Below are 16,711 nucleotides of genomic sequence, written 5' to 3'. Positions count from 1 at the left end.
AGTTAGTCAGGTGTAGTGGTGGGAGCCTGTAATCCCAGCTACTTGGGAGGCTGAGGGAGGAGAATTGCTTGAACCCAGGAGGCTGAGGTTGTAGTGAACCGAGATCACACCATTGCACTCCAACCTGGGCAACAGAGAGAGACTCTGTCTCAAAACAAACAAACAAACAAACAAAAAACTTGTATAACCACAATTAATAATTTTCATAAATAAATTTAAGAATTACTTGTGAAACTTAAAAGAGGGGATTTCTAAGTTCCATCATAGACTTCTAGATCAGAATTTCTTGGGTTGGGGCCCTGCAGGGTCCCTGAGGTCCTTGCCACTGCAAAAGGGGTCTCTGGACCATCAGCAGTGGCTGGAGGCTTGTTGGAAAGGTAGAACTTCAAGCTTCAACCCAAGACCTCTTCTTGAATCAGAATCTGAGTTTTAGCAAGATTCTCAGACCATTAATCTGAACCCTAAAGTTTGAGAAGTACTGCTCTAGGAAATTCTGAATTTCATCCCTGGCCAAGAAACACAGATTTAAGATACTGTTTCCATATGAACACAAAATATAAATCACTTTGCTTGGGGAAAAAAAAGCTTCCTGTGTAACAATGCCCCAAACAGAATGATGTTAATGTCTAGAATGATTGAAATTATGATGATAGATAGATAGATAGATAGATAGATAGATAGATAGATAGATAGATAAAAACAAATTAATGGCTGAAATCCTGAAAGCAATTTTAAAAAACAAACAAAGACTGAGTCTCAACTTGAGAACAATTTCTAAAAGTTTCTGGAAGTGAACATACCTTTGGCATGTTGGATAGTGCAATATGCCTGCTCTCTCTTCGTATCTTGATTGAAAAGTTGGCTTTGAACAACGGTTCATCAAAGCAAGGGAAAGCCATGCGTGCCTGGGTTGGCTCAAAATCTGTTACTGCAAGAATTCTGTGAAAAGACCCACCCCCAGCCAAAATGCACAAGTGAAATCAAGAAGAGAAATGAATGTGTACATTTAGCAAACAGCTTATCAAACCTGGGGGTAATAGACTTGATTTCTCAAACTGCAATCTTTGTGAATCTCAACTGTCTCTTTGAGGAAAATGAAGGTAAAATCTTATTTAGCAGCCATCAATCATAAGCAATGCCCTGTTTTGGGAATGCTAATTACATTATTTCATTCATACTCAGGTCAAACAAGGATATTGAGGCTCAGACAACTTGAATGACCTTAGCAGGATCCGTAGCCAGTAAATGACTGAAATAGTACACATGTTGTCTACATGTCTTCAAAATTCACTAGGAAATTAAATGTTCAGTACTGTCTCTAAACCTGAAAAGGCCTCAGATAGACATTTGAGTAATTGTGTACATGAGTGATGTCCTAAGTTGTATTTCCAGGAAGCAGATCCTGACTTATTGAGAACATCCTGCCAGGAGAAACAGGTAAGGGAGTGAGGGAAGCAGGACAGGGAAAAGGGAGAAGCCAGTCAAGGGTGCAGGACAGGCAAAGTCCCAGCGTCAGCCTGATTCCCAGGGAGCTCCGGGATGCAAACTACGCCTTCACGTGTCCCTCACTGGAGGCAAGGAGCTGGACTTTCATATTCTTGTACCATTGTTGGCTAATGGTCTGTCTGTGGCACCTGTGCCCCCAGGTACTTCTAGTTCTCTCTGCTTGCCACTCTTCAGACGATGACAGGTATAATAGATATATACTCTGATAAACTTCTCTACCCTAACACCAGGATATGCCTGAAACTGTACAGTTACAGATTTACTCTTTGGACTTTAAGCTTCAATTAAGAAGTGAATTTGGAGAGCAGATTTTGACTGGAAAAGGAGGGGAGAATAGAATAGCTCAAATAAGAGGGAGAGAGAGGTCAGGAGGGAAAAAAGAGAAGCTGTCAGGATATTTTACTTCAGCTTACTTTGTTTCTATGACACAGGCTGGGAAACTGAGGCTAGGGATGTAAATGATTCACTTGTGGCCTCAAGGTTTTATTTGTATTTGGTAGCAGTTTCTGCAAATGTAAAGGAATTCTAACTGGCTGGAATAATTTTCACTCACATGAAATTTTGGTTGTAACAAGTCTACATTGAAAAAACAAAAAAACCTGAATCTTTGTTGCTTACACGATTCATTGAAACTCTACATGCAAAGTGTGATCTTCTGCATCTCAAAAGAACCACTTTCAACTGAATTATTTGTGTAGTTTAGATGAAGAAGTGAGGAAGAAAGAGAGAGAGAGATTCATAAGATTCAATTGACATTGTGCAGTACATTATCATACATGTCAGACCTACTAGGTGACTGAGTATGAAGGGAACTGACTAATTAACCATAAGGAGCATCAGGAATAGCCTGCAATTAATCACGGGAGGCATGCTGGAAAGTCCTACAGCTTTACTCCAAATATCTCCCCCTCTCATCTCCCACAGCTCCCAGAATAGTATCCCTAAGATGTATGTCCTTTGGATGGGGCCTTCGGCATTTGAAAAAAATGAAAAAAGCCATCATTGTTTATGTGGTGCCTTAGTGAGAAGAAGTTGACACTTTTCCTATCCAATACTGTGCTGAGCCTGAAAACAAGCCCCTGAGGATTGTGGCTGCAATGAGGGGAAGTGTCACCAAGGGAATGTGGAAAGAGAGGAGCCTGGGGAAGAGTTGTCCTAGGTGGATGGCTGCAGGCTGTGCAGTGAGCACCCAAGTGGGGAAGGGAACAGCAGCATGTAGTAGACACAGCTAGTCACTTTCCTGATACCCATTTCCCTTACTTGGTTCCAATGGAATCCTGATTTTATTCAAGAAGGCAACAAGTCCAGATAAGAGAGTTACTTCTTACAGGCTCCCTTGTGACTTGGTGAGGCTATGACTCATTCTGGTCTAGCTGAAGTCATTGGGTGGGAAATCTTTGTAAAGAGTGTTAGATTCAAGTGGAATGTTTCTTTTTGCCCTTATCTCTCCCCCATGTCCCCCTTCTTCCTGCCTAGAATGTGGACTTGATGCCTAGAGGTGCAGCAATCATCTTGCAAGTATTAGGAAGAAAGCCATAGGATGGCTGAGCAGAAAGATAGAAGGAGCCTGGGTCCTGGATGACTCTGAATAGCACTATAGCAATCTAAGCTGCCCTACTTCTGGACTTCTTGTTGCATGAGAAAAATATGCCCCTGTGTGGTTAAGCCATGGAATTTAGATTTCTCCAACTGGCAATTGAACACAATTCACATAACGTGAGAGTGCACTGAGCCAGACTCCTCTTACCTCCCAGATGGATCCTGGCCCTGGGAAACCAAACCGTCCACTCTATGAAGCATCCTTGATTCTTCTCTTTCCCTCACCTCACATGACCAATATGTCAGCAATCTCTGTTGTTTTGCCCTCCAAAATAACTGCCAAGTTCAATTGTTTCACTCCATAAGCACTGCCACTAGCCTGGCCCAAATTAGCATCACTTCTTACCTGAACTACTGCAATGACCTCCCAAATGATTACTCTGCTTCTCTATAACATACCCTCAACACAGACTTGATCTTTATAAAGCATAAATCACAGCAGAATCTTCCAGTGATTTCCCATTTCATCTGAGTTAAAGTCAAAACTCCTTACAAGACGCCCCAAGGCTCCACATGATCTGATCCCTTTCTCCCTCTTGTTCGCTCTCCTCAGCTCACACTGGCCTTCCTCAACCAATCCCACTTTAGAGCCTTTGCACTTGCCCCGAGATGTTCTCATAACTGTCTCTTTAAAAAAAAACTCAGCTCTCAATTTAAATTCACTTCCTCAACAAACACTTCCCTGCCCAGTCAACTGAATTAGTTTCAATCTCCAGCCACATTTTCTACCTTTCTTGCACCTTGTTTTATTTCATTCATAACACTGGCCAATTACCTTGCCAATTTTATTTATTTTCTTGTCCTGGTTGTCTCTTCCATCAGATCCCACCATTATACATTCAGTGCCTAGTGCAGTGCCTGGCACATAGTATGTGCTCAATGACTGTGACTTGATCAAATTGACTATATTTCTCAATTTTCCAAACTAGTTCCTTGTTTCTGACTATTCGATATGAGTCATGGCTGTTACCCAGGCAATGTATACTTTGTCACTTCCTCTCTCCCAATCCCAGTCTCACTTACATTTCCTTCTGGTCCCAGATGAAGACTCACTTCCTTTGAGAAGCATTCCCTATTTCAGCCCTCTCTGCACTGACCATCTCTTTCCCTAGCACATAAGCATATCCATCATATCAGTCATATACTGGCCTCTCCTCCTAGTTATTCACCCTCTAGCTGTTTATGCCTCTGAGTCCTGTCTTTGCATCTCTACTGTGGTTTCCTTAATGAATGGTAGAGCTTTTCCTTCTTCTGGGTTCCCCATAGTTTACTGGATTTCTCATAAATGGCTGCTGAAGTCTGCTCCTGGCAAAGAGATGTAACTCGTAAGGAAATTATCACAAAAGAATGTAAATTACCTGAGCAAGTTCTTACCTTGTTTCACCACCAAGAGTTCTGTATGTGCTTTTATAAAACCCTTCAAAGCCATCACCTAACTTGGCTTGGAAGTCAATAGCCACATAGTATTTCAGGTGAGGCGTAAGTTTCTCTGGAACCAGCAGTGCAATTTGTTCATGAGCAGGGTAACTCAAAACTTTCAGCTCTTTTCCTGGTTTCATGTATCTTGAATCTTCCTCTGACTGAAGGGTGGCATTCGTGATTTCAAGATCTTTGCTGTGCAAGATGATAAACTGGGTAGCATTGCTGACCAAGACTTCGATCTTCTCAGATGCAACAAAGTCCAGAGAGGTGAGATTGGGGTGGACAAAGAGGTCATAATGGAGGGGAATGACTACACTGGGGAGCCTTAGCTCCTGCCAAGGAAATCGTTCCCCATTGGTGGCTACTGGGAAAGCCCCAGGATCCTCAGTGAAGTGATAACTAGATGGCACTGAGAACTGAGAACAAATGCATATTTGGGGCAAGATGGCTGCTAAGCAGTAAAATCCTCTGTGAATGTTAAACATTGGTTTTCTGTGTGAATTAACCATTGCAGAAGAATGGAACATGAAATCTATTCTCTAGAAGACAAGTTAATATCCAGGCTAATCTCGTAGTTCTTCATGGCACTGCACTGGCTCCAGTTATGTCACATGGGGTCTGAACAATATTTTCAATACATGAATTTAATCTAGAAGAAAAAAACACACTTATAGCATGACAAAAAAGATTTCAATTTACAAATAAAATCTTAAACATGTAAAAAGGTATGTGTGAGTAAGGGAAAATCTGCTCTCTGTCAGAATTAGGCCAAGTATCCACAAAATAGAGCAGAAATTAAGCTGTTATCTGGTTATTACAAATAAAAACCCTTTAGGACTCCCCAAAAAACCCTACCTTAAAATTGAATGTAATGAATTTCTTCTGAATTCTTGTGCAGCGAGCAGAAGGCAGGTGTGTAAATTCATTGCATGTTGAATGTTTTTAACATTTGGTTATATTTTAAATTTTTGTGTATTTATTTATGTTTTAGACAGGGTCTTGCTCTGTTGCCCAGGCAGGAGTAGAGTGTGCAATCATGATCACAGCTCACTGCAGCCTCAACTTCCTGGGCTCAAGTGATCCTCCCGCCTCAGCCTCCAGAGTAGCTGGAACTACAGACACACACCACCACACTCGGCTACCTTTTTTGTAGAGATGGGGGTCTCCCTGTTACCCAGGCTGGTCTCAAACTCCTAAACTCAAGCAATCCTCCCAAACTGTTGGAATTACAAGCGTGAGCCACTGTGACCAGCCTATTTTATTTTTATTCATTTATTTATGTTTTTGAGACGGAATCTCGCTATTGTCCAGGTTGGAATGCAGTGGCACTATCTCGGCTCACTGCAACCTCTGCCTCTGGGGTTCAAGTGATTCTTCTCCCTCAGCCTCCCGAGTAGCTGGGATTACAGGCATGTACCACCACACCCAGCTAATTTTTGTATTTTTAGTAGAGATGGGGTTTCACCATGTTGGCCTGGCTAGTCTCGAACTCCTGACCTCAGGTGATCCACTTGTCTCAGCCTCCCAAAGTGCTGAGATCACAGGTGTGGGTCACTGCGCCTGGCCATATTTTATTTTTTTTGAAAGACAATGTGTCACCATGTTGTCTAGGCTGGCCTCAAATTCCTGGGGTCAAGCAATCCTGATGTCTCAGCCTCCCAATTAGCTGGAACCACAGGCACACATGTAATTTTAAGTGTATGCCTGAAAGTAAACTGTGCAAGATGTCTCTATTTTGTCTTCATAAGTCACAAAGAATATTCTATATATATATTCTATATTCTTTGGATACCAGATATTATTATTATTACTACGAATGGCATTGAACTTCACCTCTTTCAATAACATTATCTGAATGGTCTCGTTTTATGGCTACTGGTGTAAAGGTTGCTGGTCAAGGTAGGTATTTATCCTCAGTTTATTTTCAATATGTCAAAAGCCATGGAAATAAATTTTGAGTTTATAATATTCTTACAGAATTTTTTTTTAAGGTTTGGTTCTTTTCCCTTTACACTACTTTTGAAAGCACAATTAAATCAAACTGAATTTACTACCTTTGTAAATAGAACTAAGTTTCTTTCTTTTCGAAGGGTAAAGCTACAACACATATAAAATTAGGACAAACAGCATAGTTAATTTGGGGGAATCAATTCTTACTGCCACCCTACCACCTGCCTCTACTTACTTCCTTACTGCTCCAACTCAAACCATGAAGGTTTTCTCTGCTACTTCTTCTTTTTATAATCCTTAACAAGTTCTGCAGCATTAATTATCCAAACAATTACTTCAATTTTTCAATTTGCAATATTAATGCAGGTAACAGGTATTCTTAAAGGAACAAAAATAAAATAATATTAAATAAAGATACTTCTCCCTCTTTTTAAAAACAAGCATTAAATTACTGCTACAAATCTCAGTGTTCCAAGAATGTCTGATAAGTACACTCGTAATTGGTCTATTAGCTTGAATTCTGGAGGGTTTAAAAAAAATGGGGTGGCTTATTATGTGGGTCTGAGGCTTTGGAATCAGAGTGCCCAGATTCCAACGCTAATTCCACCAACCTCACCTACGTGATCATGGGCAAAGTTTTTGACTTTTTGAGCTTCATTTATCTCAACCATAAAACAGTGTAATAATTATACCTTCCTCATGCTGGGATGATTAAATGAAATAATTCATGTGAAGAAGTTGGCACAGCACAGCATGGAGCATATAGGAAGTAAGTAATTAGTATTGGATATGAAATTATTATTGAGGTTATAACTTGCATTCAATGGCCAAAATGAAGGAGTAGCTCTGCCCCCACTTGTAGCAGACACTCCTAGAGATGTACTTGATTGATAAGAGTAGAGAGAAAAGCTTTACTCACACAGTCTTTAACTTTAGAACTAGTAGGGGTTGTAAAGGCCAGCTAGTACAAGTCCTTAGTGTTCGGATAAAGAAACAGGACCGGGCACAGTGACTCAGGTCTGTAATGCCAGCATTTTGGGAGGCCAAGGTGGGCAGATCACCTGAGGTCAGGAATTCGAGACCAGCCACACCAACATGGTGAAACCCTATCTCTACTAAAAATACAAAAATTAGCCGGGCGTGGTGGCACATGCCCGTAGTCCTAGCTACTCGGGAGGCTGAGGCACGAGAATCCCTTGAACCAGGGAGGTGGAGGTTGCAGTGAGCCGAGATCGTGCTGCTGCACTCCAGCCTGGGCGACAGAGCGAGGCTCTCTCTCAAAATAAATAAATAAATACATAAATTAAATTAAATAAACAGATGAAGGAACAGGATGGTGACTTCTCAAAATCCACACAGGAAGTCTGAAACAGAATCAGGACTAAAACATAGCTCTTTGCCCTTTGGTCTGGTGGGCTTTCTATTATACTGCACTGTACCTTAAATAGCAATGCAGTGAACAAAACATCCTGGGATTGAAGAGGCAAGAATTGTCACAAACGCTTAGAAAAGACAAAAAAATCTCTGAAAGAGAGTCAGTGCAGTAGAGTCTTAGATCAAGTCCCAGCCTCAACTGCATACACTTTCTAATACAGCCGCGCCCAATTCACCCCGGTCCCCCAGAACCTTGCCTTAGATTACAAAACCTTCTCAACACAGCAGTTCTATACCTTCAGTTCATTATTCTTATTGAAAAATCCTAATTTTAAGACAAACCCAAGAGAAATGTTGGTAAGTTACCTTAAATCATGCTGCTGCAGATTTGACTGAAGGGGAATTTATTTTTGCTTTCACTTTCTGTTCTAAGATTCAGAACTTTGCATGCTTCCTGAGTACAGTAAGTACTAGCTGGTTCATTATCACGCAGGTGTGAATGGAGCTTAGGATAAGAGCTTTATTTCAAAAAGGACAAGAAACTTTTTGTAGAATGCACAAATAAGTGGCTTTGGAGTAGAAGCCAAACCATGGAAAGAAAGGATAGCCAGTGGCTGCCACTTCTGCTGTTATCACCTCCGTTCCCTTGTCCCCAGGGTAAAGCCTTCAGAACATAGTTTATGTTTTTTAGTGCCAAGTTGTTGTCTTAGGAATTGATCTTGAACTTCTCCTTGTGCTGCATCCTCAGTGCTATGAAATCTGACTTCTGCCCATCCACCCCACAAACGTAACTCCGAGCTTACCAAACACCTCCCGGGCAGCTTCTGTGATCTTTATCAGAGGTGATTATTCTCAGCTTTTCCATGTCTGTAACCACCCTGTCTCCTTGGGCACGAGGGGACTGTATCTCACGCTCATCTCTTTGATCTCTCTTTATCTGCCTGTTTGAGTGGGCTTCAACTTCCTCTCTGCTCTGAATATAGGCCTTCCACAAAGATGAAACCTCTGGCCTTTGCTGTGCCCTCTCTTTATCCTTTCCAGTACCCAGATTTAGCATTTATCCCCATTCATCCCACATTGCTCCCATTGTGATCCCTCCTTCAAGGGTTCTGCTGCTGTAATTCCAACAGCCTGATGGACCGACAGTACGTGGATGTCTAACCCTAACCTGAACCAGAACCCTGACAACTCAAATAGTGTTTTCTTTCCCCAGATAAGCACCCTTTGCTTTATATGCTTCCAGCCTTCTTCCATTATCTAGGATTGAACCATATAGTTAGTTACTTTGATTCTGTCCCTCTCCAATTTGTTACCAAAGCCTGTTGATTTTTCCTTTTCTTTTTTCTTTTTTTTTTTTTTTGAGATAGGGTCTCACTCTGTCACCCAGGTTGGAGCGCAGTGGTGCCATCCCAGCTCACTGCAGCCTTGACTTCCTGAGCTCAAATGATCCTCCCACCTCAGCCTCCCAAGTAGCTGGGGCTACAGGCATCCACCACTACACCCAGCCAATTTATTATTATTTTTTTATAGATGAGGTCTTCCTATGTTGCTCAGGCTGGTCTCAAACTCCTAGGCTCAAGTGATCCTTCTGCCTCAGCCTCCCAAAGGATTGGGATTACAGGCATGAGCCACCACAACTGGCCTTTTTGAATCCTTTTCAATCTCTTTCTATCCAACTAAGAAAAAATCCCACTGCTTATTAAAGTAGTCCAGGTCCTCATCCTTCCTCACAATGGCCTTCAATCATGTCTTCCCAGCTTCTCAAGCTCAGCTTCTTGCAGTTTACTTGTACAATGCCACCAGATTAATCGTTTCAACTACTGCTCGACCATGCCTCCCCCACTGCTCAAGATCTTTCCTTGATTTCCCCATTTACAGAGGGGCAAGTCCTAGTGTGGGAACCATAGTGGCCTACTGGCAGCCTATATGCCAACCTATAGTTGTTTTGTTTGAATCACAGTCTATTAAATGGCAATACATCCATACAATTTCTATTGTCAAGTGAAATATAACAAGCTTAGCTCTTATCATGTTGCAGACACTCTTCATAGACTTGTATCATATGCCTTGTCCTGCTGTGGTTTGTGTTTGCAACCTATGTTTGGCCCAATAGCACATGTTGCCATGATTAGATCCTAGTTAAGTCTCAAGCTTTAATTTTTCCACCTTTCTACATTTTATTATTTCAACCTGAAAGAACAAGTCGATAAAGTAGAAGGGGCAGAAAGGAAGGCAGTAGCCTACACCTAAGGCCCGAAGCATAAGACTGAATGGGGTCCCTCAGAGCTGCATTTCATGTAGTGAGAGGGGCACCACAGGAAGGGGGATGGCTGGAAGCCAGTGAGTGGGAAAAAGAAGGGGACAAAGACGACAAAGAAGAGGAGGCCCCAAGGGCTTATCTACGGACTCTAACTCTGCAGGGCGTGGGGGCAGGTAGAAGAGGTATAGGAGGCTGGGAGTATTTCTGTGATATTCCTTGTCACAAGATCCAGCCTAGCTGTGGGTATGTGGGCGAGTGCCTGTGTGTTTTCAGAGCTCTCTCCTGCCCACTGGAACAGAAGTGGTGATGGAGAATGAAGAAACAGGCTATGGAATTGAGCTGCAGAATCCTAGAAGTGAAAATTGAGCCGGATTCAAGTACTTGTAGCTTATTTAAAAGAGTTTCTCAGCAAAATGGGCTCCTAACTTTTCTTTTCTTTCTTCTCTCTCTCTCTCTCTCTTTCTTTCTTTCTTTCTCTCTCTTCTTTCTTTCCTTCCTTCTTTTTTTTTCTTTTCTCTTCTCTTTTCTTTGGGATAAGCTTTGGGAGGTTTATTGCTTAGGGAATTCATGTCTCAGTTTTCCATTTCATCCTGGTCTCTGAATTGTCTCTTACTCAGAGAGACCCTCCTTGTTGGCTCTAAGGCAGTACCACCCCTCCCATCTAAGGCAGTATCACCATCACCAAGGCCTATCCTGTCAGCCTGCTTTTTGTTTCTTCTTAGCATTGGTCAGTTCCTTATACTTCATTATATAGTTGTTTGTTTGTTTTCTTGTCTCCTCACTAGAACATAAGCTTTTTGCAGTAGCAACTCTGCCCTCTAACTGCTGAGTGCCCAGTATAGAGCAGAGCCTGCCATATAAGAGACCCTCAACAAATGTTAGCTGAGTGGGTGAATGCATTTTCAGTGTTTTAGTTTTAGTTTTTGTTTTTTGTTTTTCCTAGATTGCCCAACACTTGCTTCATGCTTCAAGCACATCAGGGTGCTTTCCACTTCTGGATGAGCCAAGTGTTTCCTCAGCTTTTCTGCACCTTCCTCTCCATTGACCTAGAGTGTCTATGGAACACTCAGAGTGTCCCCTGTGTAAACCACCTACCACAAGGTAAATGCCAGCCCCAAGAAGCCACTTTGGAAGTAACACATGCTTCCTTTCCAGTCCCTAACTATAGGCATTTGTTTAGTAGGTCTACTGGCCCTCATCTGAGGCTAACTAGTTTGTGTTTCATTTTCTTCCTCAGATTATCAACTTCAGGCGATGGGCCACGCACCAGGATTCCACCTCTTTCTAGCACCTATCAGTGTTGCGCACATCACAGGCCCTCAACAAACAGGTGAGAATGAATGAGTTAAAAGTGAATTTTCCAAAGAGATGAGACTTTATTGTCAAAATGTTTTAAAGATTTCACGAATTTTCATGATTTTTTTTTTTTTTTTTTTTGACAAAGTCTCACTCTATCGCCCAGGCTGGAGTGCGGTGGCACAATCTCTGCTCACTGCAACCTCCGCCTCCTGGGTTCAAGTGATTCTTGTGCCTCAGCCTCCCAAGTAGCTAGGATTACAGGCGCCCACCACCATGCCTGGCTAATGTTTGTATTTTTATTAGAGACGGGGTTTCACCATGTTGGTCAGCCTGTCTCAAACTCCTAACCTCAGGTGATCCACCCACCTTGGCCTCCCAAAGTGCTGGGATTACAGGCATGAGCCACTGCACCCAGCAGAGAATTTCTATTAAATATATTACATATGTTTCTATCCTCTTAGGGTGTTCTCAACAGATTTAAATCTTAATGACTTCATTTTTAAAAAAATTATAAACTGAACCTAGGATCAAGAGAATTGAAACATCTTCTTAAAATAATTCACTTCCTCATCTCCAAATTAGACAAAATGATACTTTGCTACAGAGGATTATTGTCAATCCGAGAATCAATTAGGGAAAATATATGAAAGACAATTCATAAATGTTTTGTAAACTTTAAAGTTCTTTACCTGCATCAGTTACTTTTATTCTTATTTTTTGTTTTTTGGGACAGAGTCTTGCTCTGTTGCCCAGGCTGTAATGCAGTGGCACAATTACAGCTTATTGGAGCCTCAACCTCCTGGGCTCAAGCGATTCTCTTCTTTCAGCCATCCAAGTAGCTGGGGCTACAGGCGTGCACTACCACACCTGGCTAATTTTTTCATTTGTTGTAGATATGGGTTTTCACCATGTTTCCCAGGTTGATTTTGAACTCCTGAGCTCAAGTGATCCACCTGCCTTGGCCTTTCTTCCTTTTTTTTTTTTTTTTTTTGAGACAGGGTCTCATTCGGTCACCCAGGCTGCAGTACAGTGATGTGATCTCGGCTCACTGCAACCTCTGCCTCCTGGGTTCAAGCGGTTCTCCTGGCTCAGCCTCCCTAGTAGCTGGGACTACAGGTGCCCACCACCGTGCCTGGCTAATTTTTGTATTTTTAGTAGAGACAGGGTTTCGCCATGTTGGTCAGGCTGGTCTCGAACTCCTGACCTCAGGTGATCTGCCTGGCTTACAGGCATGAGCCACCATGCCCGGCCCTGCCTTGGCCTTTCAAAGTGCTGGAATTACAGGTGAGAGCCACTAAGCCCAGCCTACTTTCATTATAATAACATTTTATTTTATATTGTAATAAAGTGCTGTTCTTGTGGCAAATGAGATGTAATAAATGACCCCATGTTGCTATATGTTTTTGAATTCTTGTGAGTACTGTACAAAGTTTATTCCACCCCCTCCATTATTATCCAATTTTTATTTACCTTCTATTGTCACCTTCAGTTATCCCTAACCACCATCCTAAACCTCTCTCAGAATTGTTTCTTTCGGTATACTGCAAACTGAAAAATCAACAAACGAAGCTAATTGAACATTATTTCAGGCACTCAGATGCCTTAAAAATTACTTCCTGGCCTGGCTCAGTGGCTCACACCTGTAATCCCAGCACTTTGGGAGGCCAAGGCAGGTGGATCGTAAGGTCAGGAGATCGAGACCATCCTAGCTAACACGGTAAAACCCTATCTCTACTAAAAATACAAAAAAGTAGCCAGGTGTGATGGTGTGTGCTGTAGTCCTAGCTACTCAGGAGGCTGAGGCAGGAGATCGCTTGAACACGGGAGGCAGAGGTTGCAGTGAGCAGAGATCATGCCACTGCACTCCAGCCTGGGCAACAGAGCGAGACTCTGCCTAAAACAAACAAACAAAAAATTACTTCCTAATACTGCCTGTGTTGCCAGTGGGGAGATACAGAATGAATAAAATGACGAATGGCTCCCTGACAAACAAAACTTTATTGAATCTGTGTCTCCCTTTTTGCTAATGTGGCTGTTGAACTTCTTCCTCTTAATATAGTCACAGCTTGGCTTTGGTCAGTGCTAGATGCTTGTAACTCTGAAGCCAACTTATAGTTTAAAAAGTAGCTTCCTTTTCTCTGACTTCCATTTTATTTTTCAAAAGGATCTCTATAAATCTATTAAAAATACTTCTAAGAATTATTGTTATGCCTATGTTCATTTTCAGACAAAATAGAGACAGAGTCTATACTATGGGCTTAAAATTTTTAATTTAAAGAAAATCAGTGAAATTTTATGTTAGTATAAAGACTCAGAGCCTTATGCAAAATATGAGAAATGGGGGTAGGGAGGGGAAATTCACCTAGTAAATGCAGTCTATAGCTTCTTTTAAACTCATTCAGTTGCAACAGAAAATGAAAACATGTATTCTCAGAATTTTAAATCAGTAACTGACAGGAAGATGGTTTTTCAAAAATGGTTATCTTTCGCAATGCCTTCCACAAAGCACTTACTGAAAACAAAAACAGAAAAATGCCACCATAAAAATCTGTTGTTGTTAAAGTGGAACAGAATATTAGACAAACTTGACATTGAACAACTGCTATTTTACCGCATTAAAAATTTTTATTTAGTAGCCAAATGAAAAATGCTGGTGCCTCTGTTATTTTCTTTCTAATTACAGATTATTTAAATAACTGATGACACATTCTCAAACAGGAAAAATGATGGCAAAATAAACCAGGGTGATTCTGAGCTTGTTAAATATTTTGAAAGTAAATTTGCATGCTTTCAACCAACCGATTAAAACCAACTGATTAAACCAAATCAGTAATGTTTTGGCTTCTCCCCTACTTAAAAATTTAACTAAAAGATCTATAAAAACTTTTGCTTCTGGCCAAGATAGAGTAGGGACTCTGATTTATTCTCCTGCTTAAAACAACCAAAAAAAGATGAACAAAAGACAGTTTACAAGACAATGAATATCAGGCAACCCAAGACAGCAATCCCTGGAGAGAAGGAAACAAATAGGCAAGCTCTGTGATTTTCCCAGCTTTCTGCCTTGAGAGAGGTTCCAGGCTGCTTTGCAGGGAGACAGAACTAAGGCAGAGCCCAGCAGATTCTCTGAGTTGAGGAGATGCAGATGAGAGTCTGGGAGAGCAAGGAAACCAGAGTTCATAGGATGAATACCAAAGAGGAGAGAGCTGCAGAAAGAGACGAATGGTGTGTGGGAGGGCAGGCTTTGGAAACCTGCTGAGGATTTTCCTGGAGTATTCTGCTGATCAATGATCAATATGCACATGAGCAGAAAATAAACGTTGCCAGAAACTGAACCACTGAAAAGGATTAGTGGGAACAAAGCCTGATGCTTGCACAGAGACAGAAATAGTGCTTGTGCCTACCCATCAAACTGGAGAACCTCAAGATGAATGGCCAATGGGTAGAGTATGCTAAAGTGTCTTACCTCAGTAGTGGGGAGCAGATAAGCCTCTGCTCCGGTCCTGCCTAACAAATCTTAAAAGCAGGATCCAAAAGGATGAAACTTCTCAAGTAACTTATCTGTGTTCCAGCACAAAGCTCAATAGCATTTATAGTAATAAAAGAAAAATCCACCACCCAACTAGGCAAAAAGGTTGGTGGTGATTTTTGAACCAACTGGGTTTATTAACTCACTACAGCAAGGGAAAACACCCTGGGGAGCCCTGGGGCATCTCAGAAAGAGAGTGTCAGAAAGGGGTCATTATGGGATGTTATAGGTGATTTGCATGAGAGTTTCATGGGGCAGGGCTTCGTTTTGGTTTAAATGTTCTAAGAAAGTGGGGTGATTCTATGATTTCGTATCTTATTAAGATATTAGACTAAGGCTAAGGCTGAAATTGGTGAAGAAACAGCAGTCATTCATATTAGCCAGGACCTGAAGATGTTTGGTCATTTTTGTGGTTTGGACAAGGTTCATGTTTGCCTGTGTTCAGACATGATTATGGAGTTGGCTTGTGTTTGTCTTGATCCATCAGAGTCACAAGAGTGGTTGTGTCTGATGTTCATATTCCATGAAATTGTTTGTATTCAACAGGAGAACACTGAGGTCTGGCTGTGAGTGCCCAGTCAGCTCCTGGCTGTCAGGGACTGCCTTTCTCATTACTCTCAGCAGCTCTCAGATTTTGCAGCCCCTGGTCCTACTATCAAAAGCTTAGTCTGCCTCTCAGTTTCCTCTTCCAAATCTGCAAATGCCCCTGGGACATTTCTGGAATCCCTGGTTCACCTCTTTGGGTTTCCAACTTTTCTAGAATCTTAGCTTAGTAATTCTTCACTATCTTTTTAGACTTTTATGCTTTAAAGATCTTTTTCTATTTTGTCAGTGTTTACAATTGTCTTCAGTGGGAGGGTTGGTCCAATTACATACTGTGCCATTACAGCAAAAGGCAGCACCCTCCCCCATCCCCGTCCCACTTGCAGATTTCCCTAAGCCTCCAAAAAGGGTTTTCTGGGCCTTTTGCCTGGGCACCCATCCTCTTCTCTGAACCATTTCAATGTGGATAGATGTCTGATCACCTTACAATAGCTCCACAGTCTTCATGGTCAGATTATTGAGGAGTTTTCACTAGACTTATGTTTAGCCTTCCCTAATTCAACACTCTTCATCTCCTTCAGCTGTCTTCCTAACTCTCCAGAGCCATTTGACAATGTTTTTGACATTTGAATACAGCAAAAAACCCCAAGCCCTTTGTTCCAGACAGATTGCTCCTTCTACCATCCTTTTCTATAAAAATCCTGAACCTACCTGTTATTTTCTAACAAATCTGTAAACTAAATAAATGTGAGTGGGCTCATGGTTGTACTTTGGAAATATGTTGAGTAAGCTAATTCTCAACTTTCATCCAGGAGTAAATAGAGTCTTCTTCTTTTCATGAGTGTCCTCTGTTTGTACCTCTCTGAAGCCAACACTTGGTATAAAACTAGTCAGTGGAGGGTAGAGGGTGATGGGTACATACTTTTAAATAAGCAGTTATCAACTAGAGAAGTTATGGATTACAGCCTTCAGGCAATGATGTACAGTTTACCACCTAGCTTTCTGAATTTTATTGACTAATAAGACAGGTCACTCTATCTTCAGAGCAAAGCAACTCTGTGTAACCCTAGCTATGCATTTTAAATTACAATCAGTGTCATCTAGTAGCCAACCAACAAGTTCTCTTGAGCGAAGAAAGCAAAAGCAGCAGGAGCTTCATCTAGTGGTAACAAGTGTAACTGCAGAGAATCCTGTGTTGTAGAGCTAACACTGTGCAAACACACATCTTGAGG

The 16,711-nt window shown here is 41.6% G+C and overlaps 1 protein-coding gene across 4 annotated transcripts in view; it reads right to left on the bottom strand.

The window, feature by feature from the left end:
* The window catches only part of ERAP2 (endoplasmic reticulum aminopeptidase 2), a 50,241-nt gene extending 35,102 nt beyond the window's left edge, over positions 1-15,139 (bottom strand). The window contains exons 1-3 of one of the 4 annotated variants that reach the window (XM_063811396.1): positions 14,874-15,139; positions 4,480-5,176; positions 801-939 (exon numbers count right to left, since the gene is read on the bottom strand). In XM_063811396.1, the coding sequence (XP_063667466.1) occupies positions 801-939; positions 4,480-5,054 (714 nt within the window). In that variant the 5' untranslated portion in view covers positions 5,055-5,176; positions 14,874-15,139. Of the gene's footprint in view, positions 1-800; positions 940-4,479; positions 5,177-6,712; positions 6,856-8,217; positions 9,097-14,873 lie in introns of those variants that run through there. The other 3 variants (XM_001138529.7, XM_003310768.6, XM_063811395.1) reach the window with 3 other exon arrangements.
* Between the last annotated feature and the right edge of the window lie 1,572 nt (positions 15,140-16,711).

Source organism: Pan troglodytes, chromosome 4, assembly GCF_028858775.2.
Source record: "Pan troglodytes isolate AG18354 chromosome 4, NHGRI_mPanTro3-v2.0_pri, whole genome shotgun sequence".
NCBI classification, from domain to species: Eukaryota; Metazoa; Chordata; class Mammalia; order Primates; family Hominidae; genus Pan; species Pan troglodytes.
This window is presented reverse-complemented; position numbering and strand designations above follow the sequence as displayed.